The 23,290-nt window shown below is 48.6% G+C and overlaps 2 protein-coding genes across 2 annotated transcripts in view; one reads left to right on the top strand and one right to left on the bottom strand.

Annotated features, from left to right (window-relative positions):
• BPHL (biphenyl hydrolase like) overlaps positions 1-21,688 on the bottom strand; it is a 33,894-nt gene extending 12,206 nt beyond the window's left edge. Inside the window, exons 1-3 of the mRNA XM_039521401.1 lie at positions 21,546-21,688; positions 13,311-13,414; positions 12,404-12,570 (exon numbers count right to left, since the gene is read on the bottom strand). Of these exons, the coding sequence (XP_039377335.1) occupies positions 12,404-12,570; positions 13,311-13,414; positions 21,546-21,688 (414 nt within the window). The remainder of the gene's footprint in view (positions 1-12,403; positions 12,571-13,310; positions 13,415-21,545) is intronic.
• Positions 21,689-22,258: 570 nt separating this feature from the next.
• DUSP22 (dual specificity phosphatase 22) overlaps positions 22,259-23,290 on the top strand; it is a 176,611-nt gene continuing 175,579 nt past the window's right edge. The window contains exon 1 of the mRNA XM_039521403.1: positions 22,259-22,308. Coding sequence (XP_039377337.1) covers positions 22,274-22,308 — 35 coding nt within the window. The 5' untranslated portion in view covers positions 22,259-22,273. The remainder of the gene's footprint in view (positions 22,309-23,290) is intronic.

The following is a 23,290-nucleotide window of genomic DNA, read 5'->3' as shown; positions in this document are numbered from 1 at the left end:
GCTGCAGCGCTGGCCGTACACCTCACTCAGCATGGGGAATAAGGATTCCAGCGCTGGTGCTGCAGCGCTGGTCATCAAGTGTGGCCACACACCAGCGCTGTGATTGGCCTCCAGGGTATAAGGATGTATCCCAGAATGCCTGTTCAGCCACTCTGCTCATCAGGTCAGACTCTACTGCCCTGGCCTCAGGTGACCCGTCCTTTAAATGCCCCGGGAATTTTAAAAATCCCCTTCCTGTTTGCTCAGCCAGGTGTGGAGTGCAATCAGTGAATCTTTACAGGTGACCATGCCTCCACGTGGCAAACGAGCCCCAGCATGGAGCAATGGCGAGCTGATGGACCTCATCAGTGTTTGGGGGGAGGAATCTGTGCAGGCACAGCTGCGCTCTAGCCGTAAGAATTATGATACCTTTGCCCAGGTATCAAGAGCCATGCTGGAAAGGGGCCATGAGCGTGACGCGCTGCAGTGCAGGGTTAAAGTAAAGGAGCTGCGGAGTGCCTATTGCAAAGCACACGAGGGGAACCGCAGATCTGGCGCTGCCCCCACGACCTGCCGGTTTTACAAGGAGCTGGATGCGACTTATGGGGGTGACCCCTCTGTAAATCCAAGGACCACGATGGACAGTTCAGAGCCGGTAGAGGAGGGGGAGGGGGAGGCAGACAGTGAGGCTACTGTGGTGGGGGAAGACACCCAGGAGGCATGCAGTCAGGAGCTCTTCTCAAGCCAGGAGGAAGCTAGCCAGTCGCAGCCCCTGGAACTGGTGCAGAAGAATCACAGGAGCAGGTCCCAGGTAAGCAGCTTTTATTGCAATGCAAAGGTTTTGGGAGAGGAGGGGGGGTGGTATGGCTGCATGCCTAGACATGGAATATCCCATTGATGTGGTCTATCACGTTGCGGTAATCTGCCTCTGTAATCTCTTCAAAAGTTTCTGCAAGAGCATAGGCAATTCGCGTGACCAAGTTTAAAGGGAGAGCCAGTGTGGTCCCTTGTCCCAGTCAGGCTAACGCGTCCGCGCCACTGTTCCAGGAGGGGCGGGGGAACCATGGCTGCACACAGGCAAGCTGCATAGGGGCCAGGGCGGAATCCGCATTGTTGTAGGAGACCCTCCCTTGCTTCTTTGGCAACCCGCAGCAGGGAGATATCTTCAAGTATTAACTCCTGTGGGAAATGGAGGGAGTGTTTCAGTGCAGGTCTCCCAACTGCTGCTTGCTTCCTGCCTTTAACAAAGCCCAAAAACAGGCAGTGTACCCATGAAGCAAAAAGCACCCTGCCCAGGCAAACCGCGGCAGGAACCCCAGGGTTAATTACCATTACCATTTCTGGGAGGCTGTGAATTCTCTAGCTGTGTTTGAAATGTCTGAGGAATGCTACAGTGTGAGACTTGAAACTAACTTCAGATTATACACAATGCAGGCTCTCTTAAAATGTATCATTTGCTGTATTTTTATAGTGACCTTGACTAGTCCTGGGCCGGTCTTATCAGTGACTGAAAGAAAGCTTCAAAACCTCAGAAGGAAGCCTAACAAAAGCAAGGAAGATTTGGTGAAGGCAGTTATGAACCAGTGTGCAACAGAGAATAAAACTGTGCAGGAATGGAGAGAAAAGATGCAGCACTGGAAGGAAACAGAAAGCAGGAGAAAGGCGTTGACGCTGAAGAAAACCACGAGGCAGCTTATAAACCTCATGGCGCGCCAAACAGACTGTATGCATTCACTGGTAGCAATGCAGGCAGAGCACTACCGTGCCAAACCCCCACCCTCCCAAACCTCTTTCCCCTATGCACCAATGTCAGCTCCAAGTCCCGTTCCCCAGCATCCAGGTTCTTACCTACACCATCACCAGCTGCCCCCGACACCTGTACGGTCACCTATGAGCCCAGAGAACTACGACTCTTACCCTCTGCACTCAACCCCCATCACCATGCAACAGTACAATCCTGAGGTGAACAGCACTCCTGGCAGTACATATGCAAAACTATGAATGTACAGTTCAACAACCAACCCCCCTGCCCGTTTACTTCCTTTTTTTTAAATAAATGATTTCTTTGATTATGAAACAGTTTTTATTATTGCATAAAGTGAAAGATGACAAACCCCAAGGAAAACACAGGCACTTAAAAGCACTGTAACCAGTGCACGTCACTCCTGGTCAAGGCAAAAAACATTACTGTTGGCTTTCAGCCTCAAATTCCTCCCTCAAGGCATCCCTAATCCTTGTTGCCCTGTGGTGGGCGTCTCGAGTAGCCCTGCTGTCTGGCTGTGCAAATTCAGCCTCCAGGACTTGCACCTCATTGGTCCATGCCTGGCTGAATGTTTCACCCTTCCCTTCACAAATATTATGGAGGGTACAGCACGCGGATATAACCGCAGGGATGCTGCTTTCCCCCAAGTCTAGCTTCCCATAAAGCGCCCACCAGCGCCCCTTTAAACGGCCGAAAGCACACTCCACAGTCATTCGGCATCGGAATCGGCTCAGCCTGTATTTGAAACGGTCCTGGCTCCTGTCCAGCTTCCCTGTATAGGGTTTCATGAGCCAAGGCATTAATGGGTAAGCGGGGTCCCCAAGGATCACAATGGGCATTTCAACGTCCCCTACTGTGATCTTTCGGTCTGGGAAAAATGTCCCTTCCTGCATCTTCCTGAACAGGCCACTGTTCCGAAAGATGCGTGCATCATGCACTTTTCCAGGCCAGCCTGTGTAAATGTCAATGAAACGCCCACGGTGATCCACAAGCGCCTGGAGAACCATAGAGAAATAGCCCTTGCGATTAATGTACTCGTAGCCTAGGTGGGGTGGTGCCAGAATAGGAATATGCGTCCCATCTATTGCCCCTCCACAGTTAGGGAAACCCATTTCTGCAAAGCCATCCACAATGTCCTGCACGTTCCCCACAGTCACGGTTCTCCTTAGCAGGATGCGATTAATGGCCCTGCAAACTTGCATCAACACGATTCCAACGGTCGACTTTCCCACTCCAAACTGGTTCCCGACCGACCGGTAGCTGTCTGGAGTTGCCAGCTTCCAGATTGCAATAGCCACCCGCTTTTCCACCGTCAGGGCAGCTCTCAATCTTGTGTCCTTGCGCCGCAGGGTGGGGGCGAGCTCAGCACACAGTCCCATGAAAGTGGCTTTTCTCATACGAAAGTTCTGCAGCCACTGCTCATCATCCCAGACTTCCATGACAATGTGATCCCACCACTCACTGCTTGTTTCACGAGCCCAAAAGCGGCGTTCCACGGTGCTGAGCATTTCCGTTACCGCCACAAGCAATTTCATGTCACCCGCATTAGGCAAATCCATATCATCATCGGACTCCTCACTGTCACTTTGGAGCTGAAGGAATAGCTCAACTGCCAAACGTGATGTGCTGGCGACAGTCATCAGCAAATTCCTCAGCAGCTCAGGCTCCATTTCACACACTGAAAGCGTGCTGCACTCACAATGGCAAGAAACGTGGACGGCGAAACTGTGACTGCTGGGAAGTGAAGCGATGCACCACGGGGCGTTGGAACAGGAAGCGGAATGACCCACACATTTCCTTCCCCTTCCCACAATACTCAGCGCCAAAACGGGACGAGGTGCTCTGTGGGATAGCTGCCCACAATGCACCTCTCAGTACAGCGCTGCAAATGCTGCAAATGTGGCCACACTGCAGCGCTGGCCCTGCACAGCTGGACGACCAGCGCTGCAAACTACCAGCGCTGCAACTCGCCAGTGTAGCCATACCCTATGCCTGAAAAACCCCCAGGTTGGACACAACTATGCTGGCAGAAGAATGCTTCTGTTGGCATAGCTAATGTCATTTGGGGCGATGGTGTAGCTATGCCAGCACAACTCTGTCTGTTGGCTTACACTGCATCTCCACAAGGGGGCTCTGTTAGCATAGCTAAACCACTATATGGCAAAGGATTTGTAGTGTAGTCAATATCAGTCTGTAGAAAGCCAGTAGTTCTTCGTCGAGTGATTGCTGCTATGCATTCCAGTTAGGTGTGCGCGCCGTGCGTGCACGGCTCTTTGGAAGATTTTTACCCTAGCAACTCCGGAGGGTCGGCTGGGCGCCCCCTGGAGTGGCGCCGCTATAGCACTAGATATATACCCCAGCCGACCCGTCCGCTCCTCAGTTCCTTCTTCCCGCCCGTGACGGCCGTTGGAACAGTGGGGTGCTCTCTTGACCTCCACATCCCTAGCGTATCTCTGGTTCTATTGTATATAGTTAGTTAAAATAGTTAAATAAGTTAGTTAGTTAGTGAATTAAGGGGAATTAGGGGGGCTAGCCCCTCTTTTTCCCGAAACGGTGCGGGCTCATGCCCAAGGCACCGGGGTTCAAGCCCTGTTCGGCTTGCCAGTGGCACATGCCGATTAGTGACCCTCACGACTCCTGCCTGCGCTGCCTCGGAGAGTCCCATCGAGCAGATAAGTGCCCAATTTGCAAGTCATTTAAGCCGCAGACTAAAAAAGAGAGAGACTTTAGGCTAAGGCAGCTCTTAATGGAATCGGCACTTAGCCCTACGGTGCCGAACCCGGCGGCTCAACAGTCCTCCTCAGTGCGAAGCGCACCAGCGGTCCCGAGCCGGTCCGGTGCCGAGACTCTTAAAAAGCTACAGCCGGCACCGGCACCCCGGCACCGGTCCCTTTCTCCGGCGAGGAAGCACAAGACGGCGCAGACGGCCTCCAAGCCTCCTGCACCGGGACCGCTCACCCAGCCACCTCCGGCACCAACTGTGGTGGTGCACAGACCATGCACAGTACCGTCGACTCTGGCGCCACAAGAGCCGTCGAGTCCGGTACCGCCCTGCTCCCCGGTGCAAACCGCAGTCGAGCTGCCTCTCCCGTCGACGCCAGAGACATTCTCGACGGCGAGAGAGCTGATAGAGCTCTCAGAGGTACCGTGTCTCCAGCCCCTGGCGCCGCCGGTGCGGGCTGTGAAGTCAGTGGGCAAACCGGCCATCATGAGGCCTCCTTCCCCTGATGGACGAGACAGAAGACGTTCCCACTCCCGGTCCCGATCACGGAGACGGTCGCCTTCTTGCCGATCCAGATCCCGGCACTGGTCACATTCCCGGTACCGTTCTCCATCTCGGCGCCGGTCGCAGTCCCGGTACCGTTCCACATCGCGGTACCGGTCGCACTCCCGGAGACGATCCCGGTACCGGTCTCACGACCGTCGGTACCGAAGAAGGTCCGGATCCCGGTACCGCTCCCGGTACCGGTCATCACGCAGCCGCTCCCGCCGACGTCGGTCGAGATCGCGGTCGACCTCCCGGTACCCGCACGATCGATGGTCCCGCTCTCGCTCCCGGCACCACGACGACCGGCACCGCTCCCCGGCACCGCTCCCCGGCATGGTACAGGGACAGACCGGCGGCATCGACGGCGCAGTCCCTGAGCGCCTCTGCCCCCCCGTGGCCTTCCCGCCAACCTTCGGTCGCCTCTCAAGCGGGCAGCGGTGATGATCTCCGGTCCGACCCCCAAGGGCAGGACCATGGTCCGCAGCAGTGGGGCTTCTGGACCCCCTGGGCCTATCATGAGGCTCAAGGGGTCCCCTTACTTCAGCGACCCAGGACCTCCGACCATAGGGTGCCGGACGCCACGGTCAGCAGGCCTCCTCCATCGCCGCCGGTTGAGGCTCCACCACCACCTGTAGCGGCAGAGCATCCCGTAGATGCGGAGGCTTCGCACCTCATGGACGAACCACCTCCAGAAGCCATGGGCCAGGGCCTATCCTCGTCTTCCTCACCGGATGAGGCGGTGGCGGGGGCATCGACATCGGACCCCCCACCAATTGACCTGCGGGCCCACCAAGACCTGCTTCGACGGGTGGCACAGGCCATTGACCTCCCTGTCGAGGAAGTCGCTGAGGACGATGACCCGGTGACCAGAGTCCTTGGGGCTGAGGCTCCACTGCGAGTGGCCCTGCCCTTTATCCGGACCATTCAAAAGAATGCCAATACGATCTGGCAGTCGCCGGCGTCCATCCCTCCCACCGCTCGAGGGGTGGAACGGAAATACTCGGTTCCCCCCAGCGGGTACGAGTATTTGTACACACATCCAACTCCGGACTCCCTAGTAGTACAGTCCGTGAATGACCGGGAGCGACATGGGCAACCCGCTCCGGCACCAAAATCCAAGGATGCGCGAAGGATGGACCTGTTGGGCCGGAAGGTCTATTCGGCCGGTGGCCTCCAGCTACGGATTGCCAATCAGCTGGCTCTCCTTGGTCGCTACACCTACGACACCTTGGTGTCCCTTTCTAAATTTACGGAGCTGATACCAGCAGCCTCCAGACCGGAATTCTCAGCCCTTATTGAGGAGGGCAAGAAAGCCTCCCGGTTCTCCCTCCAGGCCTCTCTAGACTCGGCAGACTCAGGAGCCAGAACTTTGGCCTCGGGAGTGACTATGAGAAGAATCTCCTGGCTGCAGTCTTCCACCTTGCCGCCCGAGGTCCAGTACACTCTGCAGGACCTGCCTTCGATACCAAGGGCCTCTTCTCGGAAAAAACAGACTCGAGAATTCAGACTCTTAAAGATGGCCGGGTTGCCATCCGCACCCTGGGCATGCACATGCCAGCTACCCAGCGGAGGTCCTTCCGGCAGCAGCTGTACCGCCGGTTTAATCAGGCCAGGCCACGGCCTGATAATCCGCGCAGAGGCAGCGTGAACCGCCGGAGACTGTCGGGCAACCGGGGAAACCAGTCCCAAGCGCCCTCCAAAGCCCCTCAGGGGCCTAAGTCTGCCTTTTGATGGGACGCCCGAGGACGGCCCATCAGTCTCTTCACTGGATCCTTCCCCGGATCCTTCCCCGTTATTTTTCAACCGTCTGTCCCACTTCCTCCCGGCGTGGTCCCAGATAACAAGGGACAACTGGGTACTGTGCACGGTAGAGTCTGGTTACCGCCTTCAGTTTGTTTCGCCCCCTCCCTCCCACCCACCTTCCCCGTCCCTCTTCAGGGACCCCTCTCACGAGCAATTCCTCTTGCAAGAGGTCGAGTCTCTGCTGAGTTTGGGTGCCATAGAGGAGGTGCCGACCGACATGCGAGGCCGGGGATTTTATTCCCGATATTTCCTAATCCCCAAGGCGAAGGGAGGTCTACGACCTATACTAGACCTCCGAGAGCTCAACAGATACCTCCTCAAGCTCAAGTTTCGCATGGTAACCCTGGGGACCATCATTCCTTCCCTGGATCCGGGAGACTGGTTTGCCGCCCTCGATATGAAGGACGCGTACTTCCATATCGCGATTTACCCTCCCCATCGACGCTACCTGCGGTTCATAGTCAGCAACGTGCACTACCAGTTTGCGGTGCTACCTTTCGGCCTCTCCACGGCGCCGTGGGTATTCACCAAGTGCATGGCAGTGGTTGCCGCAGCCCTCCGCCGTCGTCGCATGCACGTGTACCCGTATCTCGACGACTGGCTCATCCGCGGGCCATCCCGCCAAATGGTAGCAAGTCAAATGGCCGAGATCCTAGCCCTGTTTCAGCGCCTAGGACTTTTGATAAACGCCGAGAAGTCCACTTAAATTCCACTCTCTGTGATGGAGCTAATCGGAGTGGTCCTGGATTCCAATTTGGCCAGGGCCTGCCTCCCTCGACCTCGGCACCAGGCGATGGTCTCCTTCGTCTGAGACCTACAATCCTTTCCCTCAACAACGGTGCGATCCTGCCTCTGCCTCCTGAGCCACATGGCATCATGCACGTTCGTGACTGCGTACGCGAGGCTGCGCCTTCGCCCATTTCAAACTTGGCTTGCGTCGGTGTACCGGCCGCACCGCGACCCCATAGACATGGTAGTCACGGTCACGAAACCGACCCTCAATTCACTCACCTGGTGGCTGGACCCAGAGGTCGTGTGTGCTGGAGTCCCATTCCGCCCTCCTCGCCCATCCGTCACCCTGACCACGGATGCCTCGGAGTTGGGGTGGGGGGCACACCTCGGCGACCTACACACCCAGGGGCTCTGGTCGCCCCGAGAGCTCTCCCTACATATCAATGTCAGGGAGCTGCGGGCGATCCGCCTCGCGTGTCAAACCTTCCACACCCATCTTCAAGGGCGCTGTGTGGCGGTGTTCACGGACAACACGACGGCGATGTTTTATGTCAACAAGCAGGGCGGGGCCCGCTCCTCCCTGCTTTGCACGGAAGCGATGCTCCTTTGGGACTTCTGCATTCCCCACTCGATTCACCTGGTAGCGTCCTTTCTTCCAGGAGTGCAGAACACGCTGGCCGACCATCTCAGCCGGTCGTTCCTCTCCCACGAGTGGTCCCTTCGTCCAGATGTGGTGCACACAATTTTCCGAAGGTGGGGGTTTCCCCAGATAGACCTGTTTGCCTCCAAAGAGAACAGGAAGTGCCACCAGTTCTGTTCTTACCAGGGTCGCTCCCGAGACTCCCTGTCAGACGCATTCCTCTGCTCCTGGACGGATCACCTACTATATGCCTTCCCTCCGTTCCCACTCGTACACCGGGTGCTACTCAAGCTTCAGAGGGACAGGGCTTGCCTCATACTTGTCGCTCCGGCCTGGCCGAGGCAGCACTGGTACACTTTGCTGCTCGAGCTCTCCATACGGGATCCCATTCCCCTCCCATTATGGCCGGACCTGATAACGCAGGACTTCGACAGGCTCCGCCACCCGGACCTACAGTCCCTCCATCTTACAGCTTGGTACCTGCGTGGTTGACCCACGCGGAGCGTGACTGTTCGGCGGCGGTGCAGCAAGTCCTGCTGGAAAGCAGGAAGCCTTCCACTCGCTCAACCTACCTCGTGAAATGGAAGCGTTTCGCACTCTGGTGCGATCAGAGAGGCCTTAATCCTTTCGTGGTCCCTATTCCTACGATCCTGGACTACCTCTGGTCCCTTAAGGAGCAAGGACTCGCGGTCTCCTCCTTGAAGGTACACCTGGCCGCCGTGTCCGCCTTTCGACCGGCTGTAGGAGAACGGTCCATCTTTTCCAACCAAATGGTTTCCCGCGTCCTTAAGGGTCTAGATCGCTTGTACCCGCCGATGCGGCGTCCTACCTCGTCCTGGGATTTGAACCTAGTTCTAGCCAAGCTTATGGGAGCCCCCTTTGAGCCCCTGGCCACGTGCTCCCTGCTCTACCTGTCATGGAAGACGGCTTTCCTCGTCGCTATAACTTCAGCGAGACGAGTTTCCGAGCTTCGTGCCCTAATGGTTGGTCCACCGTATACCATCTTCCACGGAGACAAGGTGCAGCTTTGACCACACCCGGCCTTCCTCCCTAAGGTGGTGTCGGCCTTCCACTTAAACCAGGACATTTTCCTCCCGGTCTTTTTCCCGAAGCCGCACACCTCAAGTCGTGAGCAACAGCTTCACACCCTGGACGTCCGCAGGGCCCTCGCATTTTACATAGAGCGTACGAAGCCCTTTCGGCGTTCGCCCCAGCTATTCGTAGCGGTTGCTGATCGCATAAAAGGCAAGCCGGTCTCCTCTCAGAGGATTTCCTTCTGGGTAACATCTTGTATCCGGACATGTTACGAGCTTGCTCGTGTGCCAGCTAGCCGCCTCACCGCTCACTCTACAAGAGCGCAAGCCTCGTCTGCCGCCTTCCTGGCCCATGTCCCCATCCAGGACATCTGTAGAGCGGCCACCTGGTCTTCTGTCCACACCTTCGCTTCCCACTACGCGTTGGTGCAACAATCCAGAGACGATGCAGCCTTCGGCTCAGCAGTCTTACACTCTGCCACGTCTCACTCCGACCCCACCGCCTAGATAAGGCTTGGGAATCACCTAACTGGAATGCATAGGAGCAATCACTCGAAGAAGAAAAGATGGTTACTCACCGTTTTAACTGTTGTTCTTCGAGATGTGTTGCTCCTATCCATTCCAGACCCGCCCTCCTTCCCCACTGTCGGAGTAGCCGGCAAGAAGGAACTGAGGAGCGGACGGGTCGGCTGGGGTATATATCTAGCGCTATAGCGGCGCCACTCCAGGGGGCGCCCAGCCGACCCTCCGGAGTTGCTAGGGTAAAAATCTTCCGAAGAGCCGTGCACGCACGGCGCGCACACCTAACTGGAATGGATAGGAGCAACACATCTCGAAGAACAACAGTTACAACGGTGAGTAACCGTCTTTTCTGAAGGCTTGTCCACACAGGAAAGTTATACTGCTATAAGCTAAGATGAGAATTTAAACTGATATACCTAGCTCCCCATGTGGACACACTTATTCTGGAAAGCTTACTCTTCATTACTAGGGCTGATTCTTTAGCTACTGTACTATTATACAGTATTTGTGAGAATGTATAAACAAGTTAATCCATGCTTCATAAGGAGGCTTGGCAGAATTTGATTTTTTTTAAAATAATTTCAGTGGATAATTTTTATTTTAAGCATTTTTTATTTTTATCAATTTAAATTTTCAGTTATGGGAAATTATAGGGTGGGGGTCAGACAATTATTTAATGACAGTGGATGTTGATATTCAAAAAGATAAAGTTTTATAGCCATTAAAACACAAATTGTCAAAATATACAAAGTAAACAGCCTTAATTCAAACTCTAGTAAGTTCTCAACCAGCATTTTTTCTTTGCCTATATGTAAGTTTCTATTGATGAAAATAATTTTTTTCATCAGTTTGTATAAAGTGAAATCAATGTTTGACATTTAATAAAAAAAAAATCCTTCCAAGCCTATTCATACATGAGATTTCAATAATCCTTTAATATATATACTTATAAACATAAAAATCTTCAAAAGCGGAAGATATGCTACACTGTTTTCTGTTGCCAAAACCGCTAGTCAATTATACTCTTAACTTTAGCACTGATTAAATGTGGATGGGATGCTGCCCTGCTTGCTATCAGATTGACTACAAAGCATCTGAGTACGTACTCGTTTTAAGGACAGCATCTTTTTTCTGTCATGCATTCATTAAGTGTTTGAAGAGAAGCAAGTAAAAGAGGAGTTCCAAGCTTTCATATTTGGAAGCCTGTCACCTGTTCATCATAGCATTTTTGTTCTGGTTGGCCAGAGTGGTACTGGCTTTGTATGTTAATCTACATATACTGCAAAGTAAGGGGCAGCTGGATTTCATGACTAGGGAAAAACATTTCTCCTGTGTTTCCTGTCAGACTTATTTTGGTTCAACTAATCTCCTTATTCAGCATACTTTAGGAAGGCTGCATTTTCAATTTCCCATGGTTCTGCAAAGTTGCTGCTGTTAAAATAATTAGCTTCGCTGTCCAAACCCTATCTGATGTTTTTGGAACATATTACATTGTCGGGATTCTTAACATAAACACAGAAACTAAAAAATTTAAATTTAGGATGCAATATTACAAGTTGCCAATGTAGTATGTAATGCTTTTATGTTTATTTTTCCTTTACATTAAAAAAAACAAAACAAAAAAAAACAACAAAACACCAACAACTTTGATTCTTTTTTTTTTTTAAAAACAAAAACACAAAAAAAAGGAAAAGACAGGAGACAGACTAGTCATGTTACTGTGTGTTGTAAATTATATTCTGTTGTGAATTGTATATTCTATGACTAAATTTTTACGATTTTTCAGGAATTCCAGGGGGGGCAGGGGCGCTTTCACGCTTTTCAGGCAGCTCATTTTGGCGCCGCCCGCGCAGCAGCGGACCGCCAGGCATGACTGCAGAGGACCGCTGGTCGCGTGGCTCGGCTGGACCTTCGCGGCTGCGGGCGGTTCGCGGGTCAGCGGCTCGCTTGAGCTGCGCAGTCATGCCTGCGGGAGGTCCAGCCGAGCCGCGGGACGAGCGCCCCCTCCGCAGTCATGCCTGCGGCAGGTCCAGTCGTCCCGGGGCTCCGGCGGACCTCCCGCAGGCATGACTGCGGCAGGTCCAGTCGTCCCGGGGCTCCGGTGGACCTCCCGCAGGCAGGACTGTGGCAGGTCCGCCGGCCCAGCCTGCCGCCCCCCCGGCGGCAGAGGACGCCCCCTAGATTTTGCCGCCCTAGGCACCAGCTTGTTTTGCTGGTGCCTAGAGCCGCCCCTGCTTACAATGGAAATGTGTCAGTTTAGTTTGCAGGATCAGATGCTAAACCTCTTAGGTTCTTGCGAAATGTCTTAACTATCACCTACTAAAGAACTTGTCAGCTACAATTATTAACCGTAGGTCTTGTTTTTCATATATAGTTTTCCTGGACTTCATGCAACTATAAAGATACAAACATTCTGGGGCAAAATATTCTGGAATAAGAACGTGCTGCTTACTTACATAATTAATTCCATGGCTAAATCTTCTGTGTGATAAAAGGAAGATGGAAGAAAAAACAGGCTTCCCAAGCAGAATGTATCTCCATCCATTTTAAGCACTTTTGCATAATTTAAGATCAGCAATTACTACTGTAAAAAATATACTCTTTGACATGCCCCTCCCCACCATCATTAAGGAAAACCAGACTTTATCTCAGAGCAGATTTACCTGCATCAGATCCACAGCATCTCTTGCATCTCTTTCAAAGAAATCTGGAGGAAAATCTCGAGCTGGAGGAATGGACTGTCCATAGCCCCGAGGATCCCAGGCAACTATTGTGAACAACTGCTTGTTCATAGATTTGAGCTGTGGTCCAAAATCACTTTGACTACTCCCTAAAAACATCATGTCCTGATAAATTAATCACCATATTACAACTACCCTATACATGCTACAAATAGACTTCATAAATTCACTTAGTTGGGACACCTAGCAGTGAAGAGATTTAGATAAATGGTATGGACCATGACCACTGCTTAATCACAACAGTATGAATAAAAATTTTACTTAACAAACATGTTTTCTTCTAATGGTATCAATGGGTAAGTGTTGGTTAACCAGATGTAAACGCTGCCATTAGCGTTGTTCATTATTATAGCTGGAATTGGAAGGCACTTATACTCTTTTTAGAGATGATCATTCATTCAGTCCTTATAGACTAAAATATAGAACACAATGGACCTGACTTTCCATTGTTTGTACCTTGTCATTTGCACCTGTGCAAAGTGAATGTACAACATTACTAAATCGGAATGGTAGCATTTTACATCCACTTTGTGCTGGTGTGAGTGACTACAGACGGTGCAAGGCAATAGAGAGTCAGGCCTAGAATGTTTGCATTTAGAAGGTTTCTGGTGTTCTAAATAAGAATAACTTTGTAAAACTGGTAACTGTTTAAAATAACTTTGATTTTTCCTAACTCTATTACATGTACCAAATTCTAGTTTTTAAAAGGTAATGCATAAAAAAGTAAAAAGTTGCTGAAAAAGATCTTACAAAAAGAGTACAAAATAGCTTTAGAAAAATCAAGAAAAAAGTACTGATATCAAGTCCTAATATGACAAATGTTCCTGACCTAACATCCCAGGAAGAAGCAGAACTGCATGATCCCCTTGTCCTGTCTGTTTATAATGCAGAGGCACTCCATTCACTTTGATTTTAGCAGATGTTATTGAAGTACTAGAAGAAAAGAAAATTATTCAACAAGTTAATATCTCATTACAGTGCAATTATTCAGTGGACTATGCAGTAATTACTAATGCTAGACACTGACAACACAGCCATATTTAAAGGGTTCTTTTTGCCTTTGTGAGGGAGGAGGTGTGAGAGAGAGAAAGAATCAAACACAGATTGCTACTGGAAAATGGAGGCAGACTACTGGGAAGTCAGGCATTTGACATTTTTACTTTATAATACTGTGCAGTTCTGCAAAGTGTCATTTTAAAATAAATTGTATCTTTGGGGAAAAAAACCAAAATGTTGCAAACCCGCATAACATTATAAAAATAAACCTCTTACTGAACACCTCCCCCTACCTCCACCCCCCAAAAAACCTGAGAAGTAATACTGCCTATCCTCCCCAGCACAGAGGATGACAGGACATTGCTTGGAGCAGAAGCCATTACTCTGTGGCAAGATGGAACATTGGGAGATCCAAAAAAGAAAAGAGGTAAGTTCTAAGTTCTGAATGACTCTCTCAGCCTGGCTATTGGAGGTGTGCAGCACATTACTAAAGTTATTGGAATGTTGTTAAAATCCTTGGTATATCACTTTTCAGCACTTCGTTCTATACAGTACCCAAATGAAGTGACAGATACAGTAGAAATAAAAGCACAAAAAGGGTTAGGTCTAGTTTGTGAGATGGACTGCGCATCCACATAGGGAAGCAAATGGGGAATAAGGCACTCCCCTTGCTGCCCTGAGCAGACTACCTGAGTGCAGGCATGCAGGTTAAAGGGGCACTGCATTCCTGTTTAGTACCCTGCCTTGCCTCTTGAGTAGGTGTGTCTGGAGACTAGGCAAAGAGCCTTGGCTTTGCACCTCCTAGGAACTGGCGAGTACAGGTAAGCCAGCATCCTAGGGATAGGAATACATTATTTCCCCTAAGTGCAAGGAGGTAACACCTCCACTTGGTTCCTGTGTAGCCCTTGCTGCTGGCATTTTTTTAACTACTGTATCATAATCATGTTAAATTATGGTGGCTTCGTATGTCACATGATACTGATGGTAGCACAATAATAGGAGATTTTAAGAAACAATCAGTGTAACTACAGCTTTAAGTGCCTACAGAAGTGTGTTAAAAATAAACAAACAAACGTTAAAGGGAAGTATCACTGTATTACTGAACTGCTTCCAAATGGCTGCTGCTGTTGCTCTGAACCTCATCCTCTGTTGCTACATAACAGAATGTGGTTTATGGTTACTTATGATCCACAAGTTGTGTAATGAAAAAACCTACAACTGGGGGCAGGGGGAATCTCATCATACAATTCAATTCAATGTAATCTGAGCAGAGGGTATTCTTCAATTAGAAAATACATTACTGTGTAAAATGTTCCAACAGGAAGAAGTAGCAAAGTAAACCTTCAAGATTACAAAAGTCAGTCACAAGCGTAGGAAAATTAATAGTATCAAAAAATTCTAAAGCATGAAGATACTTGTATTTACATAGTTTGGAATTCTGACACCATCATCACATAATTCTTAGATCATTGTTACATTGACTGTTAGGCCTTTGCTAACCTGTTACATATTTATGGCATGTAAATTAATTTGATTTTTAATATATATTACTACTTGGAATATTAAGTGGTTTTAGACCCTAAATGTTTCCAAAGTATAATCCATAAATGCAGGAACATGGTGCAGTAGAATCTGACTTATCTTGAAAAGTGATTATTTTTTACCCCTTGAGTCTCTTTCAACTGACTGTTGACGCCTGTCTGTTTCAAGTGGCTGGAGCAGAGAAAGGAGGTATTAGCGCCATTTTGAGTCATGACCTCTTTTTCTGTTCTGAATAGCAGAATTCTTGCTGGATATTGAGGAAATAAAGTACAAACCCATTTCCCATTGAAGAGGCAAGATAACTTGATTACTTTACTTTTGTGTTAACTTCTATTCCAGCCACATGAGAACTCAAATATGCAAGTGTGGGAGTTTTCTTCTATTCTACTCTCTGTAAGTTCTTATGCAGCTCTCATCACCGTAGTACCTGAGCCCCTTATAGTACTGCATTAAGTGGCATAAGTAACATTGGTCACTTGTTTTTTCTCTCTCCCTCATCCTCTCTTCAGGGGGAGAATTATGTGTGCAGGGTAGTGGATTTTCTTTTTCTTTATCAGCAGCAAAGAGTCCTGTGGCACCTTATAGATAACAGACGTTTTGGAGCATGCATGCATCCTACGAAGTGGGTATTCACCCACGAAAGCTCATGCTCCAAAACGTCTGTTAGTCTATAACGTGCCACAGGACTCTTTGCTGCTTTTACAGATCCAGACTAACACGGCTACCCCTCTGATACTTTTTCTTTATCGTATCACTATATGTTGTATTTGGAGAAGGCAAGACCAAAGAGGTGCACCTTGCACTTGGAGTGGAAGGTGATGAGGTTTATGATGGTGCTTAGTTCCTGTGGGAGTTCTTTCCACAGTATCGGACCAGTCCCCGAGAAAGCGCTGCACAGATGAGCTTTAACCTTCCAGGTTATATCCTCACTGAAGGAAGAGGTGTGTTTTTACTTTGAGAGAGCTAACCCAGATTAGCTATGTCAATTTAAAATCTAGTGGAGATAAGGCACAGATAGTCTTTTATCTCAACTAGCTACCTCAAGGTAACACTTAACTGTGAAATGTCTCTACTAGGATTTTACATCTAGAAAGCTAATTCAAGTTAGCTAGCTCCATGTAATATCACACCTATTATTTTGCAGTGAAGATACAGTCCTACTCTCTACTCTACGCTACTACTCTCAGTCCTGGCCAGTTAAGGGAGCACTCACTACTGGCAAAAAGTGCTTTTTTTAGGAAAGCATTCAAGCATGTGCTTAAATCCACCCCTATTCAGGAAAGCACTTACGCACATGTTTAACTTTAAGCATGTGCATAAGTCCCATTGACTCCAGGGGCTTAAGTATTTGTTTAAGTACTTTTCTGACTAGTGTGACTGTTGGCCCTGGACTTCTGAGCCCTCTTTCCACCCCTGTGTAATTTCCTGTTCCAGGCCAAAGAACAGTCACCCCAAACTACAAAGGACAGCTTCCTCAGTAACATGTATGAAATATAGATGCTCTACTCCCCTTGCTTTTTCTCCACAAGCTTCCTAGTGCTCCATAGCCCATGAGATTTACCTAATTGTACTTCTATTAGTTAACATGTGTAAAGTTGGAATTGGGTCCACCGAGCCCGCACGAAGCGGACCTGCCAGTCAGTGCCTGGGCGGAGAGGTCAACCGCCGAAGAAGAGACCCGCCGCGCCGCCGCGCGCGCAGGTCAGCCGGTCCGGCCCCTCCGGTGTCCCGCTATGTTATGGTATGATAGCACCAGATCTGTATTGCACACAGGAATATTTGGATCCAAGGGAATATTTGGATCCCACAAAAAGTCTGCACTTTAATCTTGCATTAATACTGTGTACTGGAAGGTGAGGAGAGGGCACAGCGTGTTTGCAAAGAGATGGGGTGACAGACTGAGATATTTATTCATTTTCCCATTTAAGCAAAAATGTTTTTTCTAAGCCATAATCAAGGAGGGAGATAACACCATTGGGCAAACAAACTTCTATTAGTGCATGTGCACTTTGTTATTTAAAAGGATACTGAGTATATTTACACCATAACATTGTTGTGAACTTTGAGGTGGACCTTCATCAGGAAATGTTTTTTGAGAATACCTGCCATTTGGTGCAATCTGGGGCATTCCAAAAGCCAATTCCTGTAAAAAATCTGCTTTTCAGAAGTATTTTATGAGCCTCAAGGATGTAGTCTACAATGTTTCTCGCAGTGCCCATAAAAGGATGAACACCACCAAAAGCAAGGACATCACTTCAACCATTCATTCAACTACTTAAATTTGAACAAAGGGCAGTTTTAACATAGTCACCATGTAGATGACTGAGAGAGCACTTTAGAGATAGTGACAGATCAGACATTAGGTATTAACCTAAGCAGGAAAGGATAGTTGACTGAAGTGAGAGATTATTGTAATTCCATATTTTATCCATTATGCAATGATGTCAATGGATATAATTAAAATGAGCTGCGAGAATAGTCCTGGCAACTGGAATTTTAACTAATTTTAAAAGGCTTTGGTTTTTTGGCAGTAAGTCATGTCTTGCTCAAGAGGATAAAAGACCAATTTCTAAGTCTTAGTTTAATACCATCCTTTTAATTGCACCAAATATGAAACATCAGTGAAACTAATGTTTTTCTACACTTTGTTTTCATTACAGAATGTTGTACTTTGATGTTGTTAATGACCTTTAAGTACAACACTATTCTATGATTTCACTATATGGTTCTTTAAAAGCAGCAAAGAGTCCTGTGGCACCTTATAGACTAACAGATGTACTGGAGCATGAGCTTTCATGGGTGAATACCCACTTTGTTGGATGCACCCACGAAAGCTCATGCTCCAATACCTCTGTTAGTCTATAAGGTGCCACAGGACTCTTTGCTGCTTTTACAGATCCAGACTAACACGGCTACCCCTCTGATATATGGTTCTTGTCTTCTCGCATAGCTCTGTATTACACACTTACCTCATTCAAAAACAGACATACAAGTTTGCATTTTGTCTTCCAATTAATTTATATCCTAATAGTTGCAGTTCTCTTTGGCTAACTTATCTCACTTTAAAAAACAAAACAAAACAAAAAAAACACATGGACGTCTCACCATTTGGTTACCTAATGGTTAACCTTTATTCACTTTACTACTTTACCTGTCTTAAATATCGTGGGTGAAATCTTTGCCCCACTGAAGTCAATGAGAGTTTTATTTGCTTTTTTGTAGGAATGTTATTTTAAAGCATTAAGTTTGAGAGAAACTTTCTTTTTATGCCACTCACAAAACAACTTCATGATTTAGTGAGATTGTTCTGTTATTTATTAAGCTTGACATTATGCTTACCTCTGTTCTAAAGACGGAGGCTGGCATAACCCCCGCCACATAGTTTACATTCAGGACTGATTTCAGGACTGAATTACTTTTACTTTAAATCATTTTTCATAAAGCAGCCCAAAATGAACAAACAATGGCTGTGCAGACTCCTATTCCTAATTCATGGTAGTGGAATTAAATTGCAACCCTTTACTCACAAGAAGGCAGCCCAGATTGTACATAAACTAAGTGTTTATGTATCACAATACTGTAGTTGGTAATGGCACTGACCAAACTAAGGCTCTGATCCTGCAATTAGATCTATATGCTCCACTTACACAGATCCTTTGAAGACTGGCATGCAAGTCCGGAACTGGTTTTCATGACTATGGCTCTGACTGGAAGAGTCATTATGCCATTTATAACTTAATTAATTTTGATTACCCATTACGGGGATATGTTTTAACAAATTAATTTGACTATTAAAACTGATCAACCAAGCTTTTTTGTACCTACTGCAAATATCTATACATATAAACCAAGTTTCATAACCAACTATGATGCAGCTAAATGTTTGAGCTTAGGGTAAGAAGTGTGGCACATCCTTCACCCACTTTTTGAACATCACTTATTAACAGAAAGCACAGCTATATTAAAAAAAAAATAGTAAAACACAGTACTTGTCTTTTGATTTAAAAATTCCATTCCATGCAGGTTATTTGACTATATTCTTCACCATGGTAAATGAGCACCTCAACTCAATTTTAATTAATCCTTGTAGGAACGTTTAATATCCCATTGCTTGAAACCATTTTAAAAATTGCAAAAAACCCTGCCTAACTTTACTGACAAAACATAATCACTACCCTCCTGCTGCCTTTTTTAAAGTAGGCACTGAAGTGTTGTTTTTAAAGACCTCTGGGGAAAAACTATACTGCTTTCCTTTTTCATGTTGCACTTACACATTCGGTAGCCTTTCCCACTGACTAGTTATTAACTTCACGTGAAGTGACCTGCTGCTGAATGTGTGATGCTGCCTCACACTTGCTCTTGAGGCAAGTAAAAAGAGACTGTTGGAATTTCATAGCCAATACATACAGAGCTTTTTATCTGGATGAAGACCAAGTAAGGGGCTGCACCACAAACTCGGCAAATCATCACATTACTGTGAAGTTAATGTGTAATCAGTTGGGGAAAAGACTAGAATCAGCAAATCAAAATGCTAATCTCAAAAAATTAACCACTCTTTTTTTTTTTTTCAACAGGCCTGAGGTAGTCCATTTCACTCCCTACTTAGAATAGGGAACACTGGGAATGCTACTGGTTTGTCAAAAAACATTAGGCATAGTATAAAAATGTTATTGAAGCATGTAAAAATAAGCAATTTTATTGCTTTTGCCAAACAACAAGCTCTGCTCCTTGTATCTTCCTCCTTGATTTTGACTGGTACTAAGGTCTTCTGTTTTGGAAGAACTGACTATATGCACAGGATCAGATAGATCAGTGCTCCCTAAAGCCATGGTAGCTTGATAATGAAATGGAAATTATTTGCCTCGGTGGGAGAGGGGGGGAGAGAGAGAGAGAGAGAGAGAGAGTGAGTGTGTGTGTGTGTGTGTGTGTTAAATGGGACAAAGTAATGTACATTGGAAAAAAATAACTCCAACTATACATACAATATGATGGGGGTTAATTTAGCTACAACTAATCAGGAATGAGATCTTGAAGTCATCGTGGATAGTTCTCTGAAGATGTCCACGCAGTGTGCAGCGGCAGTTAGAAAAGCAAACAGGATGTCTAGGAATCATTAAAAAAGGGATAGAGAATAAGACAGATAATATCTTATTGCCCTTATATAAATCCATGGTACACCCACATCTTGAATACTGCGTACAGATGTGGTCTCCTCATCTCAAAAAAAGATATACTGGCATTAGAAAAAGTTCAGAATATACTGGCATTAGAAAAAGTTCAGAAAAGGGCAACTAAAATGATTAGGGGTTTGGAACGGGTCCCATATGAGAAGAGATTAAAGAGGCTAGGACTTTTCAGCTTGGATATGACAGAAGTGTATAAAATCATGAGTGGTGTAGAGAAAGTGAATAAGGAAGTTATTTACTTGTTCCCATAATAGAAGAACTAGGGGGCACCAAGAGAAATTAATGGGCAGCAGGTTTAAAACAAATAAAAGGAAGTTCTTCTTCACACAGTGCACAGTCAGCCTGTGGAACTCCTTGCCTGAAGAGGTTGTGAAGGCTAGGACTATAACAGGGTTTAAAAAAGAACTAGATAAATTCATGGAGGTTAAGTCCATTAATGGCTATTAGCCAGGATGGGTAAGGAATGGTGGCCCTAGCCTCTGTTTGTCAGAGTGTTGAGATGGATGGCAGGAGATAGATCACTTGATCATTACCTGTTAGGTTCACTCCCTCTGGGGCACCTGGCATTGGCCACTGTTGGTAGACAGGACACTGGGCTGGATGGACCTTTGGTCTGACCCAGTATGGCCATTCTTAAAGATGTCAATAGGAGGCTTCCAGTACATTGGATGGAGAAACTGTGATCAGCAATGTGTGGTCTGTGAAGTATGTTTTATGACTATACTCTGGAGAGGGTAAGTCTGTACAACATGATTCTCAGAAAAATAAAATTTCAGTCCATGCTAGTCAGAAATTGTGCTGGAATCAGGCTAATACAGATTTGATCCCCTTTAAACCCCTCCCCCCTCATCCACCCTAATTTGCGGAGGCTGAGAAGCCAGTTTTCGGCCTGGTTATGTTGGCCAGCATATACAGGGCATTGGAACTAGATGTGAACAGTGTCTGAAACCTGTTTTAAAGAAGGTATGCCTCATTTCACACCACCCAACACACCCATATATGTATACAGCCTAGAGCTCAAAAAGGGGAGAACGGGGGTGGGGGTGAAGACTAGCGACAAGTCCTTACATCAGAAGAAGGAAGCTAAGGAAATAAAGCGCCCTCCCCCCAATATCCGTACACAGCCTACTGCCAAAGCCCGACCCCCAAATACCCCACAGCTCGATCCCCCCAACGCCCCCAGCTTTCCCCAAAGCACTACACCCCCCTTCCTCAAAACACCCCCCCCCCCTCCGAGGCGCCCCCGCAGCCGCAGGGGGCTGAGACGCCCGGGGCCCGGGGGGGCGGCTCCGCGCTGGGAGCGCCGCGGCCTGGCCGGGCAGAGCCGGGGCTGACTTTACCCGTAGGAGGCAGAGGCTGCGGCGGCAGCAGCAGCAGCAGGTCCCCGGAGCCCGAGCAGCGGCGCCCCGCGCGCGGCCGGCGGGAGCTGGGAGAGGACTCGGAGCCTCCGCAGCAGCGCCCCGCCAGCGCCCGGCCGAGCCATTCCCGCTCCCCGCAGCTGCCAGCCGCCCCGCCTCGGGCGCAGGGTGGGCCGCGGCGCGGCAAAGACCCCGCCCCCTGGCTCCCGCGTCGCCCCACACGGGCCACCCGCCAGATGTTTTGGCCCAGGATGCCCCCGGCGCCGCGCTGCTCTTCGGGGCGGTGGCTGAGCGAGGCCTGCGGGGGGGGAGCCCTGGGGACTCGGGCTGCTGGAAGTGGGGCGAGGCTGGGCAGGCCCTCAGGGGGAGCCCTGGTGCAGGAGCTGGTCCTAGGGGAGCAGCGTCCCCCCCCCCCCCCCGCTGCCCGCTCCTCCTGCAGAACAGGGTCCCCAGAGCTGAGTGAGTGGCAGTGCGACCTGGTGCGGCGCCATGCACGTGCAGCTGGAGGGGCCGTGGGGCTTCCCTTGAGGGACCCCCGCATGCTCCCCCTCGTCGCTGCCCTTGGGAAGGCCCAATGCAGGTGACTTGGCACCCCTGCCCATTGGCAGAATGAGTGTACGGCCCCGGGGGCCACTGCCCCACACCTAATGGCCGGTGATGGCTTTGGGGCCCATTGCATGGTGCTGTGCCCAGGTCGCTCACACCAGGGGATGGATGGTCTGTGCCACCAGACAGCCACATCAAGGTAAGGTGACCAGAAAGTGTGAAAAATCGGGATGGGGTGGGGAGTAATAGGTGTCTATATAAGAAGAAGCCATGGATGTCGAATATTGAGACTGTCCCTACAAAATCAGAACATCTAGTCACTCTACACCAAGGTGGCCCTCCTTAAGGAGAGTTAGGCCCATGCCACACACAAAGTTGCAGTGGTTTACCTTGAGATGTGATTTTTAAACCAATTTAGTTAAATTGAGCCATCTGTGCATGGGGATACTTAGGATATGGCCTTACTGACAATGCTACAGCAGCACAGCTGCTGTGCTTCAGTGTAGACACTACCTATACCAATGGGTGGGGTTCTCCCATCAGCACAGGTAATCCACCTCTCTGTGAGGTGGTAGTTAGGTCGACAAAAGAAATTCCATCGATCTATCACTGGCGACACCAGGGGTTAGGTGGTCAGCATAGCTAAATCTCAGGGATGTAGCTGTTTCACACCCCTGAGAGACGTTGCTATGCCAATGTAAATTCTCCCTGTAGAGCTATGTCTACACTATAGAGCCCATGCCTGCATAGCTATGGCACCATAGTCCCCTAGTGTAGACACTGCAGGTATGTCTACACTACAATCACTACAGAGTCACAGCTCCAGTGCTGTAGCTGCACCACTATAGTGTAGCGCTTACTACAGAAAGGGAAGAGGTTCTTCCATTGTTGCAGTACAGCCACATCTCTGAGAGGCAGTAACTAGGATGATGGAAGAATTCTTCCATCAGCCTAGCACTGTCCACACTAGGACTAGCAATGTAGCTAGGTTGACCTAAGTTTCTAGAGTTCTATCTACTTAGTAACTGCACCTCTGATAGCATGCTTAACTGGAGTCCTGCTGACATAGCTATGTTGCCTGGAGGTGTGAATTTTGCACATTCCTACCTGACATAGCTATGCTGGCAGAATTTTGTAGTATATCCCAGGCCTTATACAGGAATAAAAGTGTCTATGTGGGA

Source organism: Mauremys reevesii, linkage group 2 (assembly GCF_016161935.1).
Source record: "Mauremys reevesii isolate NIE-2019 linkage group 2, ASM1616193v1, whole genome shotgun sequence".
In the NCBI taxonomy this organism is placed as follows: Eukaryota; Metazoa; Chordata; order Testudines; family Geoemydidae; genus Mauremys; species Mauremys reevesii.
The sequence above is the reverse complement of the archived record's forward strand: the minus strand, read 5'-3'. Positions and strand labels throughout refer to the sequence as shown.